Source organism: Hippocampus comes, unplaced genomic scaffold (assembly GCF_001891065.2).
Source record: "Hippocampus comes isolate QL1 unplaced genomic scaffold, H_comes_QL1_v1.1 scaffold527, whole genome shotgun sequence".
In the NCBI taxonomy this organism is placed as follows: Eukaryota; Metazoa; Chordata; class Actinopteri; order Syngnathiformes; family Syngnathidae; genus Hippocampus; species Hippocampus comes.
The window spans coordinates 551114-565781 of NW_017804903.1; the positions used below are offsets into that span (position 1 = coordinate 551114).

At 42.9% G+C, this 14668-nt stretch overlaps 1 protein-coding gene across 1 annotated transcript in view; it reads right to left on the reverse strand.

Annotated features, from left to right (window-relative positions):
* The window catches only part of LOC109524105 (plexin domain-containing protein 2-like), a 40712-nt gene that overhangs the window by 10579 nt on the left and 15465 nt on the right, over positions 1 to 14668 (reverse strand). Inside the window, exons 3-5 of the mRNA XM_019883719.1 lie at positions 11953 to 12099; positions 10691 to 10760; positions 3087 to 3209 (exon numbers count right to left, since the gene is read on the reverse strand). Of these exons, the coding sequence (XP_019739278.1) occupies positions 3087 to 3209; positions 10691 to 10760; positions 11953 to 12099 (340 nt within the window). The remainder of the gene's footprint in view (positions 1 to 3086; positions 3210 to 10690; positions 10761 to 11952; positions 12100 to 14668) is intronic.

Sequence of the window (14668 nt, forward strand, 5' to 3'; positions counted from 1 at the left end):
ATTGTCCAAGAGCTTCTGTAACTTCGTCGAACTTGGAACCAATTTTAACCTTTACAGTGACTTTTCTGTCAAGCCAGTCCTATCGGAATTTATTCTTGACATTTGAGTCAATTTCTAGGATTAAAGACTCCTGATCTTTCGTCAAAAATTTCATAATTCCGCTCAAAACGATCCCAGAACAATGAATTTGCGAGACGAACAGGCCGCCATGAATCAGGTAAAACAATATGTTACATGCAATTTGATTGGTCCAATCGCTTGTAGTTAACCAATCGCTGGGCCGTTTATAATCGAGCTACGACTTCCGCAACAAATAATGCCTTCAGTGATCTGATTAGTTGAAGCTTTCATACACGTCCAATCGCAGGGCTGTTTACAAACGGAAAACGGAGAGACTGTTCGGGAGAGCTCGTGAAAACTCGACGATAAGGTACCTGACCGCCCCTAAAATTTTCTCAACGGATTTAGACGATTCACAAAAATGATCAATTTAAGAAATAAAACGGCGGATTTCCGCGGATCCGCGGAAAATTGCCATGTATGTTGAGTAAATTACGGGCTGACACAACAAGACAATTTGAACGTGTTCTAAATTTCGAACACACTCAAAATTTCTTGGTGACAAGGAAACTGTTTGGGACAAGTTAAAACTGTCCGCGAACATCTTTGCAGCATTTTACGAACCCTGAGAAAACCCCAAATTGACTCGTGTTACAAGCATTTACCGCTCAGTGAGATACCATCTGAACAAATGAATGACTACCAAACGAGCAAACTGACAAACTACCGTACTAATCAACCAACCCAAAACAACTAGTAATGAATGGATGAACAGACATACAGAGACAAACTGACTTATTGATTTAGGCACAGATGAACTAGCTAGCTGACAAACAAACACACGCACTAACTGACAATTGTGATCAAACAATCACCTCAGATTCATGCTTGGGTAATCAAATAAAAGCTCAAAAGCTGTAAGTGAACCCCTGGAAATAAGAAGTCCAGTAATATGATACTATTTGTAGCAGGCTTGTGAGGGATTTAGTAGGACCCCCCCCCCGGGCATTAGCTTTGACGCTATTTCATTTTACTGCAGACTGTGGGCAACCCACTGATGTGACAGCCATTCTTCCCCAAAGGAGTGCCAAGGTTTGCCAACACTCTCATCCATTTTTACAGCCGGGGGGCTTCTATCTAACGTAAAAGCAAGCTTTCTGCTGACAGCTCTGGAGAGCAGCGGGGCAGGAAAGCCAGTAATGATATACATGTGTGGAAACGGGGGACTGCCAGCACTGAAGGATGAGGTCAAGACGGTTTGCACCTCCACTACGAGGAAGAGGTCTGTGAGTGACTTAGACCTGATCCAGGTCCCTTTCGGCAGGGGAAGGACGCCGGGCAAACTGGGCCGAGGGGTGCGGGGGGAGAGAGAGCACACGGTGGCCTTGTTTCTATTTCCACTTACCAGCTCAGCAGGCTGCGCAAGCTCCAAACAAACAAAAGCGAATCCGCAAACTACAAATTGCACGACCGCAACCTCATTTTAGTTAAATTATCCATGGCCGGGGCTTTAGTGTTTTAATGACATCAGCTTACTAAGCAGACACAAATCCCACTCTCGCTTTCTTCTTCTTCGGGATTCTTTTAAGTATCATTTTGGTGACTACATAGTCAATGCCTTATCACAACTACACATGCATGGTAGACAATCACAGTCTACCCTAACCGTACATCTGTTAGCATTTCTCATGTGCAGTTACGGTAGAGCAGCCTTCACCCAAAGGATCCATTTGTGTGTAACAAAAAACAAAACAAAACAACACACTCTTATTAAATTAAACTTAATTAAATCGAGACACCACAAGTTTCACCATGTTGCTAAGAATGTACATCCAAGCAAAATTAAATTCACTAACAAAGCACCTGGCTGACTGACTGACTGAGGGACGAAACGACCAACTAGCTAATGAACAAACAACTCACGAACTAACAAACTATCTAACAAATGGATAAATTAACTAACTACTATTAACAAACTGACTAACTGATGTGTGGAAGTTTGAATTAATTACCTTGCTAATGAACTTACAAACTTCTGCAAGTAACGAACTAACAGGCGGGTGAGCTAAGTAGCTAGCTAGCTATTGAGCTCACACATTAGAAAGCAACCAACACCTTATTCACTTACTAGCTTATGAAAAAAACTAGCTAGCTAGTGAAATAACTACGAACTAAGTAACCATCTAATGAGCAAACTGACATTCAAGAATAAACCCAGGGACTAATTCAGGTAACTCGGGTAAAGACTTACTAACAAATGAACAAAACTAATTAGGAAAGTAGCTAACAACTGTACGAACTAACTGCAAACAAACAAATTAGACACAACAACAAATGACCTAAATAAATAGTAAATTACTTAACTAGGTTGTGAAGTAACTAAAATGAGCTCACATTTGGATGAAACCGTTCCACGTCACTCAGCGGAGCGCAGACCACTGGCAAGGCCAGAAGAATTCATCGTAATTTAGTCTGCAAATTATCTTAGATTGCCACCTTGTACATTTGTTTCAAATTCAGATGTTTTTTGCATATGCATGGACAAAATGATGGATGATCTGCACTTTTGTATGCAACCAAAGCAAAATGTAATATATTCTTGTACCATCTCATTACCTGCTAACTTTAGCTAAAAAGAATACACACTACTAATCTTAATGCTAATCCCCAATTCGACCACTTCGGTCTCGCCTTTGCACTTTCTCATCGAGTGTCTCTTACGAACAAACCCCAAAAAATCATTTTCAATTTCGGCGGCGCGCTGAGAATGGATTAGTGTGGTTCTAGTTGGGTGAGCTCCCCTTCAGAAGGTCACACAGTCTGTCCCAGCCTCCCAGGATAAGATGACGACAAATGTGCTGGATAACCAGCAGCGCGATGTCATTCAGCCTGAAGTGAAGATTTATGGGAGCATTCGAGGCTCAAGAAGGTTTCACACCTTGCCATAGAGAAGAGCGATTTGTTTAAAAGTCTGTGATGAGGTAACATATTGGGATAAAACTGTAGAAGAAAAAAAAATGCTTTACCGTTGTCAAAGTAGATGACGGTGGAGTTTCTTGACACGCTGGGGTCGAAGTTGGCCATAAGGGGGGCTATGTACTGCGTGGCAGTTAGCATCCTGTGCACCACGTCGCCTGTGTAGATGAACCCTGCGTGAGATCAAGCATAAGAATTAGAACACTTGTACGTGCTACCGAAATGTGAACACCCCAGAAGTCGCGCCATTTAGCGTTACGTAACGAAGTAACTAGGGAGTTAATGAATGAGTGAATGCGTGACAGATGGACAAACTAACTAACGATAAAAAAATTAAGTAGGTCACAAACCAACAAGCAAACAAATAACGCAGCACCACAGAAGTTGAACCAATTGAAGCTAAGTGATTAAATAGCTAGCTTGCGACCTAATTCCGATCTCACCCGAATGAGGACAAGTGATCTGCCATCGCTAAAATGTACTACCTTGTCCTTGGGTGAACAAACTATGGCGAGCCTCCGTGTTTTAACGGTTGTTTTGTGTGTCTTCAGGCTGCTTTAGTGATGGTTTTAATTAGCAATAGCATCCTCTATCAGAAACAGAAGGAGCAAATTGCGAGGGGCCTTGAGCAAATATACGCCGAGTGACTCATGCATCATCACTAGGTCACAAGCAAGATGAACACACAGAGAGTGCAAACCAAACACATGGCAACTTTCCTGGCATTCTCTGAGCGACACGCAAATGAAATTTTCCTCACCCGCGCCCCGAGCTCGATACAAACCAGATCTGCACCACTTAGCGGCCTGTTATCGGACCACAGCACAGACTCTGGATTCTGTGTAGCTGTTCTATTTCGTGATGTGCCCTCGTTCTATCACGGATGCAGGCAGCTAATCATTGTTCCCACAAGCAGAGAAATTATACTCCTGCAAGTCCTGTTTGTATGCGTTTCTGCTCATGTGCTAAAGTAGCAGTTTGTTGGAACGTTTCGCATTAAACGGAAAATGGAAAATTTTCATCAATCCCATTTTGTTGCAACTCATCGAGTTCATCAGGTTGTTGATTTTGTCCTTGGCTTGTCTCGAACAATCTTGGGAGGTGAAATTGCTGGATGTGGAGGTCCTGGACTGATGCGGTTAGACGTGGTCTGTGGTCACGAGGCCGCTTGGATGTACTGACACATTTTCTGAAACGCCTTTGACAGGGCTTACGGAAATGAACGCTCAATGGGAAACAATTGTGATGGCCATTATTGCAGATTTTCAATTGCTGTGGGGATATATTTATTAGTTCTGTTGACAGGTTGCTTTAGTTCAGGGGTTGGAAACCCAAAAAGTTGAAAGAACCATATTGGACCAAAAAAAAAACCAAAAAACAAAAAATATGTCTGGAGCTGCAGAAAAAACAAAACAAAATATGTCTGGAGCCACAAAAAATTAAACGCCTTATATAAACCTTATAATGAAGGCAACACACGCTGTATGTATCCATATTAGCTATATTAGCCTACTATCAAGATGACTAAGTTGGCTACAAACACACAATGAGCCTTCATGATTCATTAATTTTTTCCCCTGCAGTGCATCTGGAGAAAAAGGTTGGGCACCCCGCCCAACCTTTTTTGATCGAAGATCTATTTTTGAATCAACCAACCTCCCGTGATCGACCCGTTACCGCACACGCGCGGACACGCACACACTTCCACACGCATGCAATAATGAGCAACAGCCATAACAGCTGCTAAGATGAATGAGGCATGGGATGCACTTTTGCAGCGTGTTAACAATCGTAACTCACATGTACAGTTTAAAAATGCTTCTCTCGGCCCTCCAGATTCCCTTTCTTTGCCAGTACCCTCAGTGAATTGTACATGAAATGTTTTTTTGTTTTTTTACGACAGCCACCTGACTCACATCCCGCCCTGCTAATAGAAACCTGTGTCGCAGGCTATGACGCAAAACCTTGTTGACAGAAATGTCGAAATGTAATATTTATTCGACACATTTTTACAGCAGTGGAAGACATTAAGGATGTTTGTGTCATGTTTGTCCTTTTACTGAAACCATATTTTAAATATATATATATTTCCTTCCCCCATCTTTTTCAATTTTCAAAAATGTTTGAAAAAACTCCAGGGAGCCACTAGGGCGGCGCTAAAGAGCCGCAAGTGGCTCTTGAGCCGCGGCTTGCCGACCCCCATTTTAGTTCAAGTATGTCATCAGTGTTCACCGTATACTCAATCAAAAAATGTTTTATTTATTTATTTATTTTTTAACTGTCTGAAGATTAAAGCGTCACACCATAGAAAAAGCGCATATAACATATTTTGCATGTTTGGTTGATAACACCCCGGAGAGGGAGATTCTCATTGAGACTAAAGCTGGAGACTCTTATTTCATGGCATGCAGCAAGGGGAGGCCTACATACACACATCTCTCACAGTGACAAGCGGGAGGAGAACATGCCGGGAGGGGAATCAATCTTTCCGTTAAGACCTCCCTGCAAAGAAGACGTGAAATTGTGCACAGTCAGCGCAGGGTACAAGAGAGGCCTAGGGTGCGGTGGTGGGTTAGCGTGTGACTTTATTTAGTGGTGTCAAAGTCTCCTGATTTGCTTACATTGTATTCCCACCCCCCCTACCAAAAAAATGGTGTTTTTAACATTTCTGCAAATCACACAAATGAACAACGACAAACGCGGCTTCTGGAAAAGAAATCCAGCCCTTGAATGCAAATGAAAGCAGACGGCGAGATCATTCGAGTGTGTCCATCCAACCAGTGGAGCATAAATCAGGGAAGAACTGCAAAAGCTGCACATTTGAGGAATCGAGAGTCTGATTTCATCGCCAGGATTCACCTCAGCAATAATCCCAAATATGTGCCGTTTAGGATGTCAATAGAGTTTAGCCAAGTGCCACTAGCAGGATGCATTTCCATTCACATATTCTCAATCCAATGTTGGCCCAAATGTGTGCTACCACAGTTTAAACAATTTAAAAACAACATTAAAATACTGCAAGCTGTGCATCCAAAGTATATTTAAGTCACATCAGCTACACCTGCAAGTGATCCAGCCATCCATCTTGTATTAACGCTTGTCGTAGTAAAAAAATAAAAAATATTGCACGGTAACTTGACATCCAAGTTTTTCCAGTCTGAGCTGTCGCTTCAATTATTTTGCTTTGTGCGCTTCAAGCCAAAATCTGGGTCGCAAACGAGCTACAGCTACGCTGCCGATTAACTGCAGTGGAAAAAAAAAAGCTATTGAAGGACAGTAATGCCATTCCATGTGTGAGTGCTTTAGTTTCACACTTCAAGACATTTATTGAACGGGACAAAGAGTCCGACACACAAATCTAACATAGCAACATGTACAAGGAGCTGCTGTAAGCCACAGCTCACACCAGCCACTCACACAAAGATTTACCAACTCCAGTTACCTGCTATCACTCACTCGGTCACGCCCATCAAAGGCGCCTAATCAACACACCGATCCGACCGTATGTATCGCAATTACTCGACTCGATTGTTGATTTCATTCTGGTTTTTATGCAAAGCAGTGCTATTTTTCCTTATTAAAGAAAAGTTTGACCACCTAGGAACAAATTAAAATCTGAATTCAAGGTACATTTTAATTCGTTTTTTGTTTGTTGGTGTGTCGTGAGATCTTGCTAAGATGTGAAAGAAACCTTCAGAGCGACACGGTTTTCAACCGTTTTCAGTTCATAGTAGTGAAACCAGCCCCAAAGTGTGCGTGTGTGCGTGTTTGTGGAGAGTGTCGGTGGGCTTGAGGATCTTAAAAATCAGAAGACACTCGGCGAGGCAGCCGGCATTTTTCCACTCTTGAGTCTTGATGGCGAAAAACCACAACCTCCCAGCCAGCGATTATCACATCAAAGAGCCTCAATGACGACTCTCGGCCAAATATTCCGAAGATGCTTAGTTACGTCTGGGTGGAATAAACTTTAAAAAAAAAAAAATCCCACAAATCTCTTATCATGATAGGCACCTGCTGATTTTCTTCCCCCAATGGCGATGTCAAGGTGGCGTTGAGAAAAAAAAAACACATTTGGGTGGTGGCGAGCAGATAAAGAAGGCATTCCTCCAGACAGAGATGGAAAGAGGAGAGTGAGGTAGAGAATTAGGTGGAGGCGGCTATCTTGCGCCTGCAGGCCCTCTCAGGCTTTGGCTTCTTCCTTTCCTTCGTTTCGGTTGAGCATCTCTCCCGACTAAATATGTTTATTAACACTTTCATGTACCCTGATACCTGATAGCATGATAAGCTGTCCACTGTGTTGACCGCTGTCCTTGAAAGGGTTTGTGTCTTCTACTTAAAAGATGGGAAATCAGTTCGTCGCTCTTTGTTAGTCGTTTAGTACAGCGGTCCCCAAACTTTTTTGCTCCACGGACTGGTTTAAAGTCAGACAATATTTTCAGGGACAGGCCTTTAAGGTGTGGCGGATAAATACAACAATATCATATGATATGACCCGCATGAAAACTGTGATCTTTTCGAAACATAATAATGAATACGAATCATCCCCTTCCCAAAGAAACTTTCCAAAGACGTTTGTTTTTTTACTCATTTTGCTCGTTCCCGGGTTTCATTTTAGTGCTAACCTATCATGTGACCGAGAAGCGCGGCTTGACCTGCGTCAAGAGTGACGTATTGTAAACGGATGTAACAGAGAATCCGGTAAATTTTCAAAATAAAATATCTTTAAGATTCCGAAATAAATAAAAATTAAGTTGTTGTAATCTAAGTTATTTATTCTTTCTGTGCGGCCCAGTACCAAATGACTCAAGGACCGGTACCGATCCACAGACCGGGGGTTGGGGACCGCTGGTTTAGTACATGAGTAAGGTAAATGCATTGAGACAAGGCGATTACATCTACAGGAATCAAAACATACCCATGAGAAATGACTATCCAGTAAGATGAAGCCCTTTAAAACGTACTCTTTCCATTCCAGTGATGTGACAACGTTTTTAAACAAGAATGAATCATCCCAAATTAAATTCAAACACTGATATCCAAATTGGAGCCACTGAAACTCCTTTCATGTTCGGAAATGTAAAAGTCAATACAGCGGAAGCTCAATTTACGGGTGAGCCAAATTACACGTTAGGGGAGACACAATGCAAAAAGCCACAAACTGGCGAACAAAACGAACATCAATGACGCGCTACTTTTTACCCAGTGGTAGCCTGACAATCTAACAATCCTCCCAGGCAATTACTTTCTATCCGACTGAAAATAAAAAGACTTCAATGACTGCATCTTACTGACCTTAGCTGTAAAAGTCTTCATTGTTGTATTTAGTGCCCCCTGGTGGCCAAGGCATGCACAGCAGAAGGAGATACACAACGTTTATTGAATTAAAGCATCAAATCATGATGCATAACATTTTTTTTTACATTCTATTTAATTGTCATTACTGTATGTTTTTTTGTTTTAGTTTTTTTTAAATAAAGTACTGCAATATTGAATTCCAGCAGAACGGTAAAACACATTTACACAATGAGCATGCTCATGTTCATGGGTGCTTTGGCAAAATCTTTAGTTTGGATTTTGGCCCAATACATTTCGTAAGCACTTGCGCTGACCCGGTAACGACCGGGTGACATAATGCGACCGTGATTCTATAAAAGTCTACAAGCTGATGAGATGAGGTCTTTGTGGCTCTTAAATGTTGTATTTTGATTGCGGTCCACTTAATGTGGTCCATCATTGATGGATGTGTGCACACGTCCCCTGGAAAGCACTTAATGGACTGTATGGCTTTTCTATCAATTACAAATGAAAGAAAGCTCGAGTAAACAAAAACTCTTGGGACGTGCGTGCCATCACTCTCCGGTGACCCCGAGCAGATGCGATCAATGGGTATCAGGCAGAGGAAAAACAAAGAGAGCTTGTGTAAACACCAATAAAGTGAAGCTCCAGTTAAGTGGGTGCGCTCATTTCCGCTTGATGTTTTCTTTGGAAGTTCTCGAAAAGCGGCGCTTGGGACGGCGTACGTAAAACACAGCTTCAGGAGGGGAGAATTAAACGTCTTTCCTACACATCCTGACCGTTTGGCTCGGTCTCATCCTATTTCCTAACCTCTTTCCCATTGTCTGGGCTCATATCTGTCTTCTGTACGTCCCTCAGCTGTCTGGTAAGAATCCTGATACTCATTGGACACAACATTAAGCACAACGAACCCACACTTATTTGCGGGTTTCAATTCACGAATTGTAATTTGAAATTTTCCTACTGCGGAAACGATCCTCGGCCTTGTGTTTCTGTCATGTCATAATAGAAAACAACATGCTGCCAAAGCGCTGAGTCATAGGAAAGTGGTACTTGGTGTCAAGGATGTTTGTTACAGTGATACAGCTCGACGATCCTAAGTTCAATAGGACCGTATTTTCTTCACTAAAAGGCGCATCTTCAATGAATGGCCTATTTTTAAAACTGTTTTCATATGTAGAGCGCTCCGCATCATAAGGCGCATAGAATAGAAGCTAGAATACTATGTGCAGGAAATCAGAACATTGATTCATATATAAGCCGCATCGGATTATAAGGTGCACTGTCGGCTTTTGAGAAAATTGAATGCTTTTAGGTGCGCCTTATAGTGCGGAAAATACAGTAATTGTATTATATTGTAGCTTCTATTCTTTGCGCCTTATAATGCAATGCGCCCTATATATGAAAACAGTTTTAAAATAGGCCATTCATCGAAGATGCGCCTTATATATTCAGAAGCGCCTTATAGTGCAAAAAATACGGTGCACAAAATCTGTGCAATGATAAATACCTGATGTGTTCTTTTACTCCATTTTCAACTGGTAGAACAAAAAATTTTATGTGTTCCCCTGCTTCAATAATTAACGTGGCACTGCCTCTTTAAAGTTGAACTCAGGCCTTTTGACGCTTCCCCTTTTCTCTTGACGTCAGCATTTTTAGAGCTGGAGAAACTGTGCGTCGTCAATATTCTTAAACACAACGCACGATATTCCCGTAGTTTCAGCTACTTTTCTTTTGTCTGCTTTCGGCAGAGTTTGACATGATTTGTATGAACGGAAACAATTTTTTCCCCCCCCCCGTGCGGCCGTGTCAACTCTTAGTCTTAGACACACATACACACCCGCCTTCTGATATCGCCGCCGCCTTATCAATGTCGGCGAAGCCAGTTGGCAGACCCGCTCCTGTTTCCAGTCCAAACCCAAGGCCTACTTTCCCCTCCAGTTCAATTTGGCACGTAGTGTAGGGCGGGGTGGGGGGTTTTATCCACTTTTACGAGCAGACTTTGCCGCCGAGGTGAGAACTGCAAATGGTCATGTGTCATAACAATGACTTGGGTACATATCTTATGAGATTGACTTCGCAACCTGTCAGAAACGCCTTTGCTGTTTGGATCCTTTTCAGTGCTATGATGTTGCTGTACGGCAGCCACGGTCTTAAAAAAAAAAAAAAATCAATCATGGCGAACACAGACACACGACGCAGTACATTTTTGAAATGCCTCTGCAGTTTATGAATCCCGACACCGTTCCCCAGCCAAACCACAGCGCAGTAAAATGTGTCTACGCGCACCCTGGGAGCGTAGGCGGCATATCCAATAACAACATTTAAATCGTGAACTACTGACTTATTGTTGACTTACCTCCAGTTGCCACGGTGATCTCACGCAGAAAATGTCCATAGAAAGGAAAATCAAAGGACAGGTTGACTCTCTGTGAAGAAAGAAGCAGAAGGAGGCATGAAATTAAATTAGGTCAAAATATTCGCGATGCCGGGATCCGGATGGAGGCAATGTCTGTCCAATAAACACCAACGACGACATGTCTGCTTTGTTCGTTAACATAAAAGGCTAACCAGACTTTTTGAGACATTTCTTTTAATACGCATCGAATTCTCTTCATTTTATGTTGAGTTTGACAGTAAATTTCATACAAAACTCAATAGACATTGTGTATCTCCTTCTGTTGTGCAGGCCTTGGCCACCAGGGGGCACTTGTAAATACAACAAATGCAACCCGTAAAGCCGGCCTGTGAAACTCGGGTTCATTTGAAATGCAACACCGCTGCCGAATTGGAGGCACGTATAGTTTCACTTCATCTCACGGCCTGGACGAGACGTGCTTCTCAATTTTTTTTTCCACAGGACAAAAGCGAAAGTCAGAGCCAATTTGCTTTAGGGAAGAGAATCAGCTCAAAGCCAGACGCCCTTGTACCAATGCGAGGCTCAACCCGTCACCAGTTGAAGGGAAATGAGTAGAATGCAAAATGCAGAAATCTTTCATGGCTTTTTTTTTTTTTTTTAACTTTTACCCTTTCGTCTGTTTAACCGTTGTCCCTGAAAGGGTTAATTTGACGAACGGACATTTCCCAAAACAGGCTGCAACATGTGATCATAGAATAACGTCTTTGTCTTATGATATGGTGAAGCAGCATGGGGCTCATTGTCAAGGTTTATTTTGAACGCCCTGCTGCGAGCACGGTAATTGCTTTTGTGATGAAATCCGATCAAATGCAGAACTGTAATTTTCCTCCTTTCGTCGAGTCCATACGACAGCTTGTGAGCGAATCGAGTTTCCATCGATATTTTACCAGGGGGATTGGATATTAGCATTCCACCGCAAACACCAAATTGCATTAATGACGACTTCTTTCATTTTGGAAACGTAAATCAAAGTTTAACTGCGGGCCACAGATGGAAAGCAGGGCTGAAAGTGATGATTATTTCCAGCTATAGTTTCTGACTTTATTAACTAATTGAGACTTCTCCCAAAGCACAAATGACCTCAAATTGCTTTTTTTTTTTTTTTCTGTGCAGGACCCAAACTTTGATGTCATTCTCTACCAAACATCCAAGCGTAGGAAAATCAATGAACGTGTGACTCGGTCGTCGTTGGGTCGACTTACCGCTGCTTGTCTGTGCGTGTTGGACAGAATCCCGTGAATCTTCACTTTCTCCTTGTCCATCTGCTCGATGTTTACCCACAAGCCCTTGCTTGTCGGATCCGTCGGGCTATATATTTTGGATGTGTAGTAGTTGTGGTCCGTGTCTTCCTGCGTGGGGGTGTGGGGGTGGGTGGAGAAACAACACAAGATAACGACTCTGCAATTTGACAAAAATAAATATTGTAGCATCCTAATTTCTTGCCTTTTTTTTTTTTAATTGGGATGCACTCCGTGTTTTTTAGATCCCACATCTGTTGGAGGAGCGCCAGATGGCGGACTGTAATTCGCCGACACGCAATGACGTAATCTAAAATTATACTCAAGCTAATCTTGCCCGTCTGTCTAGTTAAACGAGACATATGGAGGATGGACTTTTCAATGGCTTATTTACATTTCCTGGTTTCTCTGGAGTGCCTAGCCACCCGTCAAAGGTCAAAGGTGAAACGAAACAACCATATATATATATATATTTTTTTTTGTTGTCTGTGAGGGGTGAGTTCTGTATTTCCACCTCCGCTGTTACTAATTTACAAAACTGCGCCCCCAACGAGGATTTCCCAGCCCTTGACATGATCAGCTAGCCTGGGTGAAGATCCACAGCCACTTTCAAGTCAGAGTCTGAAACACAATGATGCGGTAACTGTCGTGCATTGTGTTGGATATACACAGAATCATCGTAACATTTACAATGTATTTGGGGCCAGAATGCCGTTTTGATTAGCAGCCCCTCTCCGCCAACAATCATGGCTGGCCCGAGGTCACCAGGTGTCCTTCTCTGACCTTTCGTACTCCTCCCAAGACCATTTCCCAAAATATCCCGTGCTTATCGTCTGGATGCTCGAACCCATTTACAACATCTCTCTTCCAAAAAAAAAAAAAAAAAGCGCTGATTCAGGCTGCCCCTGTGGGAGTTTTCTTCTTCTGACTTGATTTGTCTGCCTTAGCGCTGATGAAAGGCGCCCGGCTGTGTTGGCTTAAATCAAATCACTGAGAGGGGAACACCCGTTTGGAATGAGATATTTCTTATCTCCAGTCTCGTATTCCGAGGCTAATACGATGTGGAGGCGAGTCATGTATTCCCCAAAAGGGACTATAAATCACCCACTTATCTCAAGTTTTTGCTTTAATTAAAGTTTGTCGCACTTGTGGGATGTGTCCCAATATTACTGTAGGAGTTCCGATAAACAACCTCCCATTTAAAAGTGGAGTCCCTGAAACAGTAACTTTTTCACAAGATTTTGGAGCTAAAAAGGTGCAGCTGTGTGTGGTGCATCTTACGATTGCAGGCATGGAGGAGCATAGCAACAGTAAGCCCCCATGACACAAGCACCATCTTCCTAATTTTGGGGCAGGAAACAATAAAAGTCTGTCCTTTTTTTAACAAGCACCGCTTTAATGTTCCTCTGATGAGAGACAATGCCGAAATGGCAGCCTGCTTTTTAAAGGGCTTTTTAGACCGTCTTGATTTGTCCCTTTGCAGGAAACTGCTTTTTTTGTCATGTGTAGACCCCACGAAAAAAAGACTCCAGAACACCGACCCACCAACGACAGGGTACATCTGCCATATTGTGACGTGCCGATTGTGAAGTGAGCGATGATGTATTTTTATTTTGTCTGGTCATTTCTCACTCGATTATTGTTATTATGTGAAGTTTGTGTACAGTGCTCTGTTCCAGCTGCGGTTGTTGTGAACGCGCTATGTAAATAAAGTTGAGTCAGAGAGGCAGTTGAATTTACGCTATCAAAACAACCTGTTCCAGTTGTTTTGGTGGGGTGAACTGAGTCCGAAACAAAATGGTGAATTAATAACAAAAGTGGTTGGAGTTGGACACTGCCCACCACGGCGCACGGGCACGCAACCTCAGCGAAGAGCAGTACTGGGAATCCGAGCTGTGGGAATTCCCTACTCAAAAGGCCCTCCGTGCGTGTGGCCGCAGACATGAAATCTCACTGCTGTAAAGCGCACCTCCCATTACCGCACATTAGAAGGAGCCACACAATCAGGGTCCCTGGTCGGACCCCACATACTCCAGTTTGCTTTTCCTGGCAAAGCGTCACGTCTGCCATCGGTTAAAGCCTCAAGACAGACCAACGTAGTGTAAATATGAGCAGCAGGGTGTGAAAAAGAGGCCGCAGAATAGACGCGAGTGCTTTGGGAAGGAGCGCAGGGGGAGGAATATATCTGTCTGGGCTCTCCGAAGCGGTGTCGACATACGATGCAGTATTTGGAAAAGGAGGAGGGTGTAGAATGTAACATCCAGCAGGGCGTGGGCCGCGGCATGCGCCATGCTCGTCTGCTCGGTTTGTGCATTGATGCCACTCGGAGAGCAGACCCCCAAATTGTGACGGACAACTGTGAGCGGCTTTCTCAAACGGTTTGCCAAGGTCCGAGGTCAGCACCCCGCATCCGCTGTGGACGCAAGCAGATGATCAAGCTGAAAAATGTTGGGCAGCCAGCGTAAACCTATTGCGATTCTACTCATTGTCATGCTTTTGCATTTTTTTATTCGGAATAAATACAGCGGTACCTCTACTGCCGAACGTCTCTTCATATGAAATTTTCAAGTTTCGAAACGCCACAACTGGAAAATATTGCCTCTTGTTCCGAAATAAATTTTAAGATACGAAAGGTAAAAATATAGTATAGGCTGCTACTCGCAGCTCTGAGTTTATTGAA